The sequence below is a fragment of the Apteryx mantelli genome, chromosome 4 (genome assembly GCF_036417845.1).
Source record: "Apteryx mantelli isolate bAptMan1 chromosome 4, bAptMan1.hap1, whole genome shotgun sequence".
Classification (NCBI taxonomy): Eukaryota; Metazoa; Chordata; class Aves; order Apterygiformes; family Apterygidae; genus Apteryx; species Apteryx mantelli.
This window is the reverse complement of record NC_089981.1, coordinates 29262410-29275771: the sequence shown is the minus strand read 5'-3', so window position 1 is coordinate 29275771 and position 13362 is coordinate 29262410. Positions and strand designations below refer to the sequence as shown.

The 13362-nt window shown below is 63.7% G+C and overlaps 1 protein-coding gene across 1 annotated transcript in view; it reads right to left on the bottom strand.

Moving 5' to 3' along the window:
- Positions 1-13362, bottom strand: part of LOC136991869 (octapeptide-repeat protein T2-like) — a 19437-nt gene extending 6075 nt beyond the window's left edge. Inside the window, exons 1-3 of the mRNA XM_067295345.1 lie at positions 13135-13362; positions 12385-12573; positions 7941-8105 (exon numbers count right to left, since the gene is read on the bottom strand). Coding sequence (XP_067151446.1) covers positions 7941-8105; positions 12385-12573; positions 13135-13362 — 582 coding nt within the window. The remainder of the gene's footprint in view (positions 1-7940; positions 8106-12384; positions 12574-13134) is intronic.

The window sequence follows — 13362 nt, the reverse complement described above, 5'->3', positions numbered from 1 at the left end:
TCGCGCTCTCTCGCGCTCTCTCGCGCTCTCTTGCGCTCTCTCTCGCGCTCTTGCACTCTCGCTCGCTCTCTCGCGCGCTCTCGTGCTCTCTCGCGCGCTCCCTTGCGCTCCCTTGCGCTCCCTTGCGCTCTCTTGCGCTCTCTCACTCTCTCGCTCTCTCGCGCTCTTTCTCTGTCTCTCTCTGTCTCTCTGTCTCTGTCTCTCGCGCTCTCTCGCACTCTTGCGCTCTCGCGCTCTCTTGCACTCTCTCTCTCTCGCGCTCTCACGCTCTCTCTCTGTCTCTCTCTCTGTCTCTCTGTCTCTGTCTCTCGCGCTCTCTTGCGCTCTTGCACTCTCTTGCGCGCGCTCTCGCGCTCTCTCGTGCTCTCGCTCTCTTGCGCTCTCTCTTGCTCTCGCGCTCTTTTGCGCGCTCTCTTGCGCTCTCTCTCGCTCTCTTGCGCGCTCTTGCGCTCTCTTGCACTCTCTTGCGAGCTCTCTCCCACTCTCTCGCGCTCTTGCGCGCTCTCTCCCGCTCTCTCGCGCTGTCTTGCACTCTCTTGCGTGATCTCTCGCGCACTCTCGCGCTCTCTCTCTCGCGCTCTCTCACGCTCGCGCGCTCTCTCGCGTGCTCGCGCTCTCTCGCGCTCTCTCTCGCGCTCTCTCGCGCTCTCTCGCGCTCTCTCTCGCGCTCTCTCGCGCACTCTCGCGTGCTCTCTCTCGCGCTCTCTCACGCTCGCGCGCTCTCTCGCGTGCTCGCGCGCTCTCTCGCGCTCTCTCGCGCGCTCTCTCGCGCTCTCGCGCGCTCTCTCGCGCTCTCCCGCTCTCGCGCACTTTCTCCCGCGCTCTTGCGCGCTCTTGCGCTCTCTTGCGCGCTCTTGCGCGCTCTTGCGCTCTCTTGCATGCTCTCTTGCATGCTCTCTCGCGCTCTCTCGCGCTCTCTCGCGCTCTCGCTCTCTTGCGCTCTCCCACGCTCTCGCGCGCTCTTGCGCTCTCTCGCACTCTCTTGCGAGCTCTCTCCCGCTCTCTCCCGCTCTCTCCCGCTCTCTCCTGCTCTCTCCCGCTCTCTCGCGCTCTCTTGCGCTCTCTCGCGCTCTCCCACTCTCTCGCACTCTCACGCGCTCTCTCCCACTCTCTCGCGCGCTCTCGTGCTGTCTTGCACTCTCTTGCGTGATCTTTCGCGTGCTCTCGCGCTCTCTCTCGTGCTCTCTCGCGCTCTTGCGCTCTCTCGCGCTCTCTCGCGCTCATGCTCTCTCTCTCGCGCTCTTGTGTTCTCTCGCACGCTTTCGCTCTCTCGCGCTCTCTCTCGCGCTCTCTCTCGCGCTCTCTCGCGCTCTCTCGCGCACTTTCTCCCGCGCTCTTGCGCTCTCTTGCGCTCTCTTGCATGCTCTCTCTCGCTCTCTCGCGCTCTCTCGCGCTCTCGCTCTCTTGCGCTCTCTCACGCTCTCGTGCGCTCTTGCGCTCTCTCGCACTCTCTTGCGAGCTCTCTCCCGCTCTCTTGCGCTCTCTCGCGCTCTCTCGCGCTCTCTCGCGCTCTCCCACTCTCTCGCACTCTCACGCGCTCTCTCCCACTCTCTCGCGCGCTCTCGCGCTGTCTTGCACTCTCTTGCGTGATCTTTCGCGTGCTCTCGCGCTCTCTCTCGTGCTCTCTCGCGCTCTTGCGCTCTCTCGCGCTCTCTCGCGCTCATGCTCTCTCTCTCGCGCTCTTGTGTTCTCTCGCACGCTTTCGCTCTCTCGCGCTCTCTCTCGCGCTCTCTCTCGCGCTCTCTCGCGCTCTCTCGCGCACTTTCTCCCGCGCTCTTGCGCTCTCTTGCGCTCTCTTGCATGCTCTCTCTCGCTCTCTCGCGCTCTCTCGCGCTCTCGCTCTCTTGCGCTCTCTCACGCTCTCGTGCGCTCTTGCGCTCTCTCGCACTCTCTTGCGAGCTCTCTCCCGCTCTCTCGCGCTCTCTCGCGCTCTCTCGCGCTCTCTCGCGCTCTCCCACTCTCTCGCACTCTCACGCGCTCTCTCCCACTCTCTCGCGCGCTCTCGCGCTGTCTTGCACTCTCTTGCGTGATCTTTCGCGTGCTCTCGCGCTCTCTCTTGCGCTCTCTCGCGCTCTCTCGTGCTCATGCTCTCTCTCTCGCGCTCTTGTGTTCTCTCGCACGCTTTCGCACTCTCGCGCTCTCTCGCGCTCTCTCGCGCTCTCTCGCTCTCCCGCTCTCTTGCACTCTCTCGCGCTCTCTCGCGCTCTCTCGCGCTCTCCCACTCTCTCGCACTCTCACGCGCTCTCTCCCACTCTCTCGCGCGCTCTCGCGCTGTCTTGCACTCTCTTGCGTGATCTTTCGCGTGCTCTCGCGCTCTCTCTTGCGCTCTCTCGCGCTCTCTCGCGCTCATGCTCTCTCTCTCGCGCTCTTGTGTTCTCTCGCACGCTTTCGCACTCTCGCGCTCTCTCGCGCTCTCTCGCTCTCCCGCTCTCTTGCGCTCTCTCTTGCTCTCGCGCTCTTTTGCGCGCTCTCTTGCGCTCTCTCTCGCTCTCTTGCGCGCTCTTGCGCTCTCTTGCACTCTCTTGCGAGCTCTCTCCCACTCTCTCGCGCTCTTGCGCGCTCTCTCCCGCTCTCTCGCGCTGTCTTGCACTCTCTTGCGTGATCTCTCGCGCACTCTCGCGTGCTCTCTCTCGCGCTCTCTCACGCTCGCGCGCTCTCTCGCGTGCTCGCGCTCTCTCGCGCTCTCTCTCGCGCTCTCTCGCGCTCTCTCGCGCTCTCTCTCGCGCTCTCTCGCGCACTCTCGCGTGCTCTCTCTCGCGCTCTCTCACGCTCGCGCGCTCTCTCGCGTGCTCGCGCGCTCTCTCGCGCTCTCTCGCGCGCTCTCTCGCGCTCTCCCGCTCTCGCGCACTTTCTCCCGCGCTCTTGCGCTCTCTTGCGCGCTCTTGCGCTCTCTTGCATGCGCTCTCGCGCTCTCTCGCGCTCTCTCGCGCTCTCGCTCTCTTGCGCCCTCTCACGCTCTCGCGCGCTCTTGCGCTCTTGCGCTCTCTCTCGCGCGCTCTTGCGCTCTCTCGCGCTCTCTTGTGCGCTCTCGCGCGCTCTTGCTCTCTTGCGCGCTCTTGCGCTCTCTTGCACTCTCTCCCGCGCTCTCCCGCGCTCTCCCGCGCTCTCGCGCTGTCTTGCGCTCTCGCGCGCTCTCTCGCACTCTCTTGCGCGCTCTCTCGCGCTCTCGCGCTCTCGCGCGCTCTCGTGCTCTCTCTCTGTCTCTCTGTCTCTCTGTCTCTCTGTCTCTCTGTCTCTCTGTCTCTCTGTCTCTCTGTCTCTCCCGCGCTCTCCCGCGCTTTCCCGCGCGCTCTCGCGCGCTCTCTCGCGCGCTCTCTCCCGCACTCTCTCGCGCTCCCTTGCGCTCTCTCGCGCTCCCTTGCGCTCTCTCGCACTCTCTTGCGCGCTCTCTCTCGCACTCTCGCGCTCTCTCGCGCTCTCTCTCGCGCTCTCTCGCGCTCTCTTGCGCTCTCTCGCGCTCTCTCGCGCTCTCTCGCGCTCTCTTGTGCTCTCTCTCGCGCTCTTGCACTCTCGCTCGCTCTCTCGCGCGCTCTCGTGCTCTCTCGCGCGCTCCCTTGCGCTCCCTTGCGCTCCCTTGCGCTCTCTTGCGCTCTCTCACTCTCTCGCTCTCTCGCGCTCTTTCTCTGTCTCTCTCTGTCTCTCTGTCTCTGTCTCTCGCGCTCTCTCGCACTCTTGCGCTCTCGCGCTCTCTTGCACTCTCTCTCTCTCGCGCTCTCACGCTCTCTCTCTGTCTCTCTCTCTGTCTCTCTGTCTCTGTCTCTCGCGCTCTCTTGCGCTCTTGCACTCTCTTGCGCGCGCTCTCGCGCTCTCTCGTGCTCTCGCTCTCTTGCGCTCTCTCTTGCTCTCGCGCTCTTTTGCGCGCTCTCTTGCGCTCTCTCTCGCTCTCTTGCGCGCTCTTGCGCTCTCTTGCACTCTCTTGCGAGCTCTCTCCCACTCTCTCGCGCTCTTGCGCGCTCTCTCCCGCTCTCTCGCGCTGTCTTGCACTCTCTTGCGTGATCTCTCTCGCGCTCTCGCGCGCTCTCTCGCGCTCTCCCGCTCTCTCGCGCACTTTCTCCCGCGCTCTTGCGCTCTCTTGCGCTCTCTTGCGCGCTCTTGCGCGCTCTTGCGCTCTCTTGCATGCTCTCTTGCATGCTCTCTCGCGCTCTCTCGCGCTCTCTCCCGCTCTCTCCCGCTCTCTCCCGCTCTCTCGCGCTCTCTTGCGCTCTCTCGCGCTCTCTCGCGCTCTCGCACTCTCACGCGCTCTCTCCCACTCTCTCGCGCGCTCTCGCGCTGTCTTGCACTCTCTTGCGTGATCTTTCACGTGCTCTCGCGCTCTCTCTCGTGCTCTCTCGCGCTCTTGCGCTCTCTCGCGCTCTCTCGCGCTCATGCTCTCTCTCTCGCGCTCTTGTGTTCTCTCGCACGCTTTCGCTCTCTCGCGCTCTCTCTCGCGCTCTCTCTCGCACTCTCTCTCGCGCTCTCTCGCGCTCTCTCGCGCACTTTCTCCCGCGCTCTTGCGCTCTCTTGCGCTCTCTTGCATGCTCTCTCTCGCTCTCTCGCGCTCTCTCGCGCTCTCGCTCTCTTGCGCTCTCTCACGCTCTCGTGCGCTCTTGCGCTCTCTCGCACTCTCTTGCGAGCTCTCTCGCGCTCTCTCGCGCTCTCTCGCGCTCTCTCGCGCTCTCTCGCGCTCTCCCACTCTCTCGCACTCTCACGCGCTCTCTCCCACTCTCTCGCGCTGTCTTGCACTCTCTTGCGTGATCTTTCGCGTGCTCTCGCGCTCTCTCTTGCGCTCTCTCGCGCTCTCTCGCGCTCATGCTCTCTCTCTCGCGCTCTTGTGTTCTCTCGCACGCTTTCGCACTCTCGCGCTCTCTCGCGCTCTCTCGCGCTCTCTCGCTCTCTCACTCTCTTGCGCTCTCTCACGCTCTCTTGTGCTCTCTCGCGCTCTCCCACTCTCGCGCTCTCACGCGCTCTCTCCCACTCTCTCTCGCGCTCTCGCGCTGTCTTGCACTCTCTTGTGTGATCTCTTGCGTGCTCTCGCGCTCTCTCTCGCGCTCTCTCGCGCTCTTGCGCTCTCTCGCGCTCTCGCGCTCATGCTCTGTCTCGCGCACTCTTGTGCTCTCTCGCACGCTCTCGCTCTCTCTCGCTCTCTCTCGCTCTCTCGCGCTCTCTCGCGCTCTCTCGCTCTCTTGCGCTCTCTTGCGCTCTCGCGCTCTCTCGCTCTCTCTTGCTCTCTCGCGCTCTCGGCTCTTTCTCTGTCTCTCTCTGTCTCTCTGTCTCTGTCTCTCGCGCTCTCTCGCACTCTTGCGCTCTCGCACTCTCTTGCACTCTCTTACTCTCTCTCGCGCTGTCTTGCACTCTCTTGCGCGTTCTCTCGCGCTCTCTCACACGCTCTCTCGCGCTCTCTCGCGCTCTCTCGCGCTCTCTCGTGCGCTCTCTCGTGCGCTCTCTCGTGCGCTCTCGTGCGCTCTCACGCTCTTGTGCTCTCTTGCGCTCTCTTGCGCGCTCTCTCGCCCTCTCTCGCGCTCTCGCGCGCCCTCGCGCTCTCTCGCACTCTCTCGCGCTCTCTTGCGCTCTCTCTCGCGCTCTTGCACTCTCGCTCGCTCTCTCGCGCGCTCTCGTGCTCTCTCGCGCGCTCCCTTGCGCTCCCTTGCGCTCCCTTGCGCTCTCTTGCGCTCTCTCACTCTCTCGCTCTCTCGCGCTCTTTCTCTGTCTCTCTCTGTCTCTCTGTCTCTGTCTCTCGCGCTCTCTCGCACTCTTGCGCTCTCGCGCTCTCTTGCACTCTCTCTCTCTCGCGCTCTCACGCTCTCTCTCTGTCTCTCTCTCTGTCTCTCTGTCTCTGTCTCTCGCGCTCTCTTGCGCTCTTGCACTCTCTTGCGCGCGCTCTCGCGCTCTCTCGTGCTCTCGCTCTCTTGCGCTCTCTCTTGCTCTCGCGCTCTTTTGCGCGCTCTCTTGCGCTCTCTCTCGCTCTCTTGCGCGCTCTTGCGCTCTCTTGCACTCTCTTGCGAGCTCTCTCCCACTCTCTCGCGCTCTTGCGCGCTCTCTCCCGCTCTCTCGCGCTGTCTTGCACTCTCTTGCGTGATCTCTCTCGCGCTCTCGCGCGCTCTCTCGCGCTCTCCCGCTCTCTCGCGCACTTTCTCCCGCGCTCTTGCGCTCTCTTGCGCTCTCTTGCGCGCTCTTGCGCGCTCTTGCGCTCTCTTGCATGCTCTCTTGCATGCTCTCTCGCGCTCTCTCGCGCTCTCTCCCGCTCTCTCCCGCTCTCTCCCGCTCTCTCGCGCTCTCTTGCGCTCTCTCGCGCTCTCTCGCGCTCTCGCACTCTCACGCGCTCTCTCCCACTCTCTCGCGCGCTCTCGCGCTGTCTTGCACTCTCTTGCGTGATCTTTCGCGTGCTCTCGCGCTCTCTCTCGTGCTCTCTCGCGCTCTTGCGCTCTCTCGCGCTCTCTCGCGCTCATGCTCTCTCTCTCGCGCTCTTGTGTTCTCTCGCACGCTTTCGCTCTCTCGCGCTCTCTCTCGCGCTCTCTCTCGCACTCTCTCTCGCGCTCTCTCGCGCTCTCTCGCGCACTTTCTCCCGCGCTCTTGCGCTCTCTTGCGCTCTCTTGCATGCTCTCTCTCGCTCTCTCGCGCTCTCTCGCGCTCTCGCTCTCTTGCGCTCTCTCACGCTCTCGTGCGCTCTTGCGCTCTCTCGCACTCTCTTGCGAGCTCTCTCGCGCTCTCTCGCGCTCTCTCGCGCTCTCTCGCGCTCTCTCGCGCTCTCCCACTCTCTCGCACTCTCACGCGCTCTCTCCCACTCTCTCGCGCTGTCTTGCACTCTCTTGCGTGATCTTTCGCGTGCTCTCGCGCTCTCTCTTGCGCTCTCTCGCGCTCTCTCGCGCTCATGCTCTCTCTCTCGCGCTCTTGTGTTCTCTCGCACGCTTTCGCACTCTCGCGCTCTCTCGCGCTCTCTCGCGCTCTCTCGCTCTCCCGCTCTCTTGCGCTCTCTCACGCTCTCTTGTGCTCTCTCGCGCTCTCCCACTCTCGCGCTCTCACGCGCTCTCTCCCACTCTCTCTCGCGCTCTCGCGCTGTCTTGCACTCTCTTGTGTGATCTCTTGCGTGCTCTCGCGCTCTCTCTCGCGCTCTCTCGCGCTCTTGCGCTCTCTCGCGCTCTCGCGCTCATGCTCTGTCTCGCGCACTCTTGTGCTCTCTCGCACGCTCTCGCTCTCTCTCGCTCTCTCTCGCTCTCTCGCGCTCTCTCGCGCTCTCTCGCTCTCTTGCGCTCTCTTGCGCTCTCGCGCTCTCTCGCTCTCTCTTGCTCTCTCGCGCTCTCGGCTCTTTCTCTGTCTCTCTCTGTCTCTCTGTCTCTGTCTCTCGCGCTCTCTCGCACTCTTGCGCTCTCGCACTCTCTTGCACTCTCTTACTCTCTCTCGCGCTGTCTTGCACTCTCTTGCGCGTTCTCTCGCGCTCTCTCACACGCTCTCTCGCGCTCTCTCGCGCTCTCTCGCGCTCTCTCGTGCGCTCTCTCGTGCGCTCTCTCGTGCGCTCTCGTGCGCTCTCACGCTCTTGTGCTCTCTTGCGCTCTCTTGCGCGCTCTCTCGCCCTCTCTCGCGCTCTCGCGCGCCCTCGCGCTCTCTCGCACTCTCTCGCGCTCTCTTGCGCTCTCTCTCGCGCTCTTGCACTCTCGCTCGCTCTCTCGCGCGCTCTCGTGCTCTCTCGCGCGCTCCCTTGCGCTCCCTTGCGCTCCCTTGCGCTCTCTTGCGCTCTCTCACTCTCTCGCTCTCTCGCGCTCTTTCTCTGTCTCTCTCTGTCTCTCTGTCTCTGTCTCTCGCGCTCTCTCGCACTCTTGCGCTCTCGCGCTCTCTTGCACTCTCTCTCTCTCGCGCTCTCACGCTCTCTCTCTGTCTCTCTCTCTGTCTCTCTGTCTCTGTCTCTCGCGCTCTCTTGCGCTCTTGCACTCTCTTGCGCGCGCTCTCGCGCTCTCTCGTGCTCTCGCTCTCTTGCGCTCTCTCTTGCTCTCGCGCTCTTTTGCGCGCTCTCTTGCGCTCTCTCTCGCTCTCTTGCGCGCTCTTGCGCTCTCTTGCACTCTCTTGCGAGCTCTCTCCCACTCTCTCGCGCTCTTGCGCGCTCTCTCCCGCTCTCTCGCGCTGTCTTGCACTCTCTTGCGTGATCTCTCGCGCACTCTCGCGTGCTCTCTCTCGCGCTCTCTCACGCTCGCACGCTCTCTCGCGTGCTCGCGCTCTCTCGCGCTCTCTCTCGCGCTCTCTCGCGCTCTCTCGCGCTCTCTCTCGCGCTCTCTCGCGCACTCTCGCGTGCTCTCTCTCGCGCTTTCTCACGCTCGCGCGCTCTCTCGCGTGCTCGCGCTCTCTCGCGCTCTCTCGCGCTCTCTCTCGCGCTCTCTCTCGCGCTCTCTCGCGCTCTCTCGCGCTCTCGCGCGCTCTCTCGCGCTCTCCCGCTCTCTCGCGCACTTTCTCCCGCGCTCTTGCGCTCTCTTGCGCTCTCTTGCGCGCTCTTGCGCGCTCTTGCGCTCTCTTGCATGCTCTCTTGCATGCTCTCTCGCGCTCTCTCGCGCTCTCTCGCGCTCTCTCCCGCTCTCTCGCGCTCTCTTGCGCTCTCTCGTGCTCTCCCACTCTCTCGCACTCTCACGCGCTCTCTCCCACTCTCTCGCGCGCTCTCGCGCTGTCTTGCACTCTCTTGCGTGATCTTTCGCGTGCTCTCGCGCTCTCTCTCGTGCTCTCTCGCGCTCTTGCGCTCTCTCGCGCTCTCTCGCGCTCATGCTCTCTCTCTCGCGCTCTTGTGTTCTCTCGCACGCTTTCGCTCTCTCGCGCTCTCTCTCGCGCTCTCTCTCGCACTCTCTCTCGCGCTCTCTCGCGCTCTCTCGCGCACTTTCTCCCGCGCTCTTGCGCTCTCTTGCGCTCTCTTGCATGCTCTCTCTCGCTCTCTCGCGCTCTCTCGCGCTCTCGCTCTCTTGCGCTCTCTCACGCTCTCGTGCGCTCTTGCGCTCTCTCGCACTCTCTTGCGAGCTCTCTCCCGCTCTCTCGCGCTCTCTCGCGCTCTCTCGCGCTCTCCCACTCTCTCGCACTCTCACGCGCTCTCTCCCACTCTCTCGCGCGCTCTCGCGCTGTCTTGCACTCTCTTGCGTGATCTTTCGCGTGCTCTCGCGCTCTCTCTTGCGCTCTCTCGCGCTCTCTCGCGCTCATGCTCTCTCTCTCGCGCTCTTGTGTTCTCTCGCACGCTTTCGCACTCTCGCGCTCTCTCGCGCTCTCTCGCGCTCTCTCGCTCTCTCACTCTCTTGCGCTCTCTCACGCTCTCTTGTGCTCTCTCGCGCTCTCCCACTCTCGCGCTCTCACGCGCTCTCTCCCACTCTCTCTCGCGCTCTCGCGCTGTCTTGCACTCTCTTGTGTGATCTCTTGCGTGCTCTCGCGCTCTCTCTCGCGCTCTCTCGCGCTCTTGCGCTCTCTCGCGCTCTCTCGCGCTCATGCTCTGTCTCGCGCTCTCTCGCGCTCTCTCGCGCTCTCTCGCTCTCTTGCGCTCTCTTGCGCTCTCGCGCTCTCTCGCTCTCTCTTGCTCTCTCGCGCTCTCGGCTCTTTCTCTGTCTCTCTCTGTCTCTCTGTCTCTGTCTCTCGCGCTCTCTCGCACTCTTGCGCTCTCGCACTCTCTTGCACTCTCTTACTCTCTCTCGCGCTGTCTTGCACTCTCTTGCGCGTTCTCTCGCGCTCTCTCACACGCTCTCTCGCGCTCTCTCGCGCTCTCTCGTGCGCTCTCTCGTGCGCTCTCTCGTGCGCTCTCGTGCGCTCTCACGCTCTTGTGCTCTCTTGCGCTCTCTTGCGCGCTCTCTCGCCCTCTCTCGCGCTCTCGCGCGCCCTCGCGCTCTCTCGCACTCTCTCGCGCTCTCTTGCGCTCTCTCTCGCGCTCTTGCACTCTCGCTCGCTCTCTCGCGCGCTCTCGTGCTCTCTCGCGCGCTCCCTTGCGCTCCCTTGCGCTCCCTTGCGCTCTCTTGCGCTCTCTCACTCTCTCGCTCTCTCGCGCTCTTTCTCTGTCTCTCTCTGTCTCTCTGTCTCTGTCTCTCGCGCTCTCTCGCACTCTTGCGCTCTCGCGCTCTCTTGCACTCTCTCTCTCTCGCGCTCTCACGCTCTCTCTCTGTCTCTCTCTCTGTCTCTCTGTCTCTGTCTCTCGCGCTCTCTTGCGCTCTTGCACTCTCTTGTGTGCGCTCTCGCGCTCTCTCGTGCTCTCGCTCTCTTGCGCTCTCTCTTGCTCTCGCGCTCTTTTGCGCGCTCTCTTGCGCTCTCTCTCGCTCTCTTGCGCGCTCTTGCGCTCTCTTGCACTCTCTTGCGAGCTCTCTCCCACTCTCTCGCGCTCTTGCGCGCTCTCTCCCGCTCTCTCGCGCTGTCTTGCACTCTCTTGCGTGATCTCTCGCGCACTCTCGCGTGCTCTCTCTCGCGCTCTCTCACGCTCGCGCGCTCTCTCGCGTGCTCGCGCTCTCTCGCGCTCTCTCTCGCGCTCTCTCGCGCTCTCTCGCGCTCTCTCTCGCGCTCTCTCGCGCACTCTCGCGTGCTCTCTCTCGCGCTTTCTCACGCTCGCGCGCTCTCTCGCGTGCTCGCGCTCTCTCGCGCTCTCTCGCGCTCTCTCTCGCGCTCTCTCTCGCGCTCTCTCGCGCTCTCTCGCGCTCTCGCGCGCTCTCTCGCGCTCTCCCGCTCTCTCGCGCACTTTCTCCCGCGCTCTTGCGCTCTCTTGCGCTCTCTTGCGCGCTCTTGCGCGCTCTTGCGCTCTCTTGCATGCTCTCTTGCATGCTCTCTCGCGCTCTCTCGCGCTCTCTCGCGCTCTCTCCCGCTCTCTCGCGCTCTCTTGCGCTCTCTCGCGCTCTCCCACTCTCTCGCACTCTCACGCGCTCTCTCCCACTCTCTCGCGCGCTCTCGCGCTGTCTTGCACTCTCTTGCGTGATCTTTCGCGTGCTCTCGCGCTCTCTCTCGTGCTCTCTCGCGCTCTCTCTCGTGCTCTCTCGCGCTCTCTCGCGCTCATGCTCTCTCTCTCGCGCTCTTGTGTTCTCTCGCACGCTTTCGCTCTCTCGCGCTCTCTCTCGCGCTCTCTCTCGCACTCTCTCTCGCGCTCTCTCGCGCTCTCTCGCGCACTTTCTCCCGCGCTCTTGCGCTCTCTTGCGCTCTCTTGCATGCTCTCTCTCGCTCTCTCGCGCTCTCTCGCGCTCTCGCTCTCTTGCGCTCTCTCACGCTCTCGTGCGCTCTTGCGCTCTCTCGCACTCTCTTGCGAGCTCTCTCCCGCTCTCTCGCGCTCTCTCGCGCTCTCTCGCGCTCTCCCACTCTCTCGCACTCTCACGCGCTCTCTCCCACTCTCTCGCGCGCTCTCGCGCTGTCTTGCACTCTCTTGCGTGATCTTTCGCGTGCTCTTGCGCTCTCTCTTGCGCTCTCTCGCGCTCTCTCGCGCTCATGCTCTCTCTCTCGCGCTCTTGTGTTCTCTCGCACGCTTTCGCACTCTCGCGCTCTCTCGCGCTCTCTCGCGCTCTCTCGCTCTCTCACTCTCTTGCGCTCTCTCATGCTCTCTTGTGCTCTCTCGCGCTCTCCCACTCTCGCGCTCTCACGCGCTCTCTCCCACTCTCTCTCGCGCTCTCGCGCTGTCTTGCACTCTCTTGTGTGATCTCTTGCGTGCTCTCGCGCTCTCTCTCGCGCTCTCTCGCGCTCTTGCGCTCTCTCGCGCTCTCTCGCGCTCATGCTCTGTCTCGCGCTCTCTCGCGCTCTCTCGCGCTCTCTCGCTCTCTTGCGCTCTCTTGCGCTCTCGCGCTCTCTCGCTCTCTCTTGCTCTCTCGCGCTCTCGGCTCTTTCTCTGTCTCTCTCTGTCTCTCTGTCTCTGTCTCTCGCGCTCTCTCGCACTCTTGCGCTCTCGCACTCTCTTGCACTCTCTTACTCTCTCTCGCGCTGTCTTGCACTCTCTTGCGCGTTCTCTCGCGCTCTCTCACACGCTCTCTCGCGCTCTCTCGCGCTCTCTCGTGCGCTCTCTCGTGCGCTCTCTCGTGCGCTCTCGTGCGCTCTCACGCTCTTGTGCTCTCTTGCGCTCTCTTGCGCGCTCTCTCGCCCTCTCTCGCGCTCTCGCGCGCCCTCGCGCTCTCTCGCACTCTCTCGCGCTCTCTTGCGCTCTCTCTCGCGCTCTTGCACTCTCGCTCGCTCTCTCGCGCGCTCTCGTGCTCTCTCGCGCGCTCCCTTGCGCTCCCTTGCGCTCCCTTGCGCTCTCTTGCGCTCTCTCACTCTCTCGCTCTCTCGCGCTCTTTCTCTGTCTCTCTCTGTCTCTCTGTCTCTGTCTCTCGCGCTCTCTCGCACTCTTGCGCTCTCGCGCTCTCTTGCACTCTCTCTCTCTCGCGCTCTCACGCTCTCTCTCTGTCTCTCTCTCTGTCTCTCTGTCTCTGTCTCTCGCGCTCTCTTGCGCTCTTGCACTCTCTTGTGTGCGCTCTCGCGCTCTCTCGTGCTCTCGCTCTCTTGCGCTCTCTCTTGCTCTCGCGCTCTTTTGCGCGCTCTCTTGCGCTCTCTCTCGCTCTCTTGCGCGCTCTTGCGCTCTCTTGCACTCTCTTGCGAGCTCTCTCCCACTCTCTCGCGCTCTTGCGCGCTCTCTCCCGCTCTCTCGCGCTGTCTTGCACTCTCTTGCGTGATCTCTCGCGCACTCTCGCGTGCTCTCTCTCGCGCTCTCTCACGCTCGCGCGCTCTCTCGCGTGCTCGCGCTCTCTCGCGCTCTCTCTCGCGCTCTCTCGCGCTCTCTCGCGCTCTCTCTCGCGCTCTCTCGCGCACTCTCGCGTGCTCTCTCTCGCGCTTTCTCACGCTCGCGCGCTCTCTCGCGTGCTCGCGCTCTCTCGCGCTCTCTCGCGCTCTCTCTCGCGCTCTCTCTCGCGCTCTCTCGCGCTCTCTCGCGCTCTCGCGCGCTCTCTCGCGCTCTCCCGCTCTCTCGCGCACTTTCTCCCGCGCTCTTGCGCTCTCTTGCGCTCTCTTGCGCGCTCTTGCGCGCTCTTGCGCTCTCTTGCATGCTCTCTTGCATGCTCTCTCGCGCTCTCTCGCGCTCTCTCCCGCTCTCTCCCGCTCTCTCCCGCTCTCTCGCGCTCTCTTGCGCTCTCTCGCGCTCTCTCGCGCTCTCGCACTCTCACGCGCTCTCTCCCACTCTCTCGCGCGCTCTCGCGCTGTCTTGCACTCTCTTGCGTGATCTTTCGCGTGCTCTCGCGCTCTCTCTCGTGCTCTCTCGCGCTCTTGCGCTCTCTCGCGCTCTCTCGCGCTCATGCTCTCTCTCTCGCGCTCTTGTGTTCTCTCGCACGCTTTCGCTCTCTCGCGCTCTCTCTCGCGCTCTCTCTCGCACTCTCTCTCGCGCTCTCTCGCGCTCTCTCGCGCACTTTCTCCCGCGCTCTTGCGCTCTCTTGCGCTCTCTTGCAT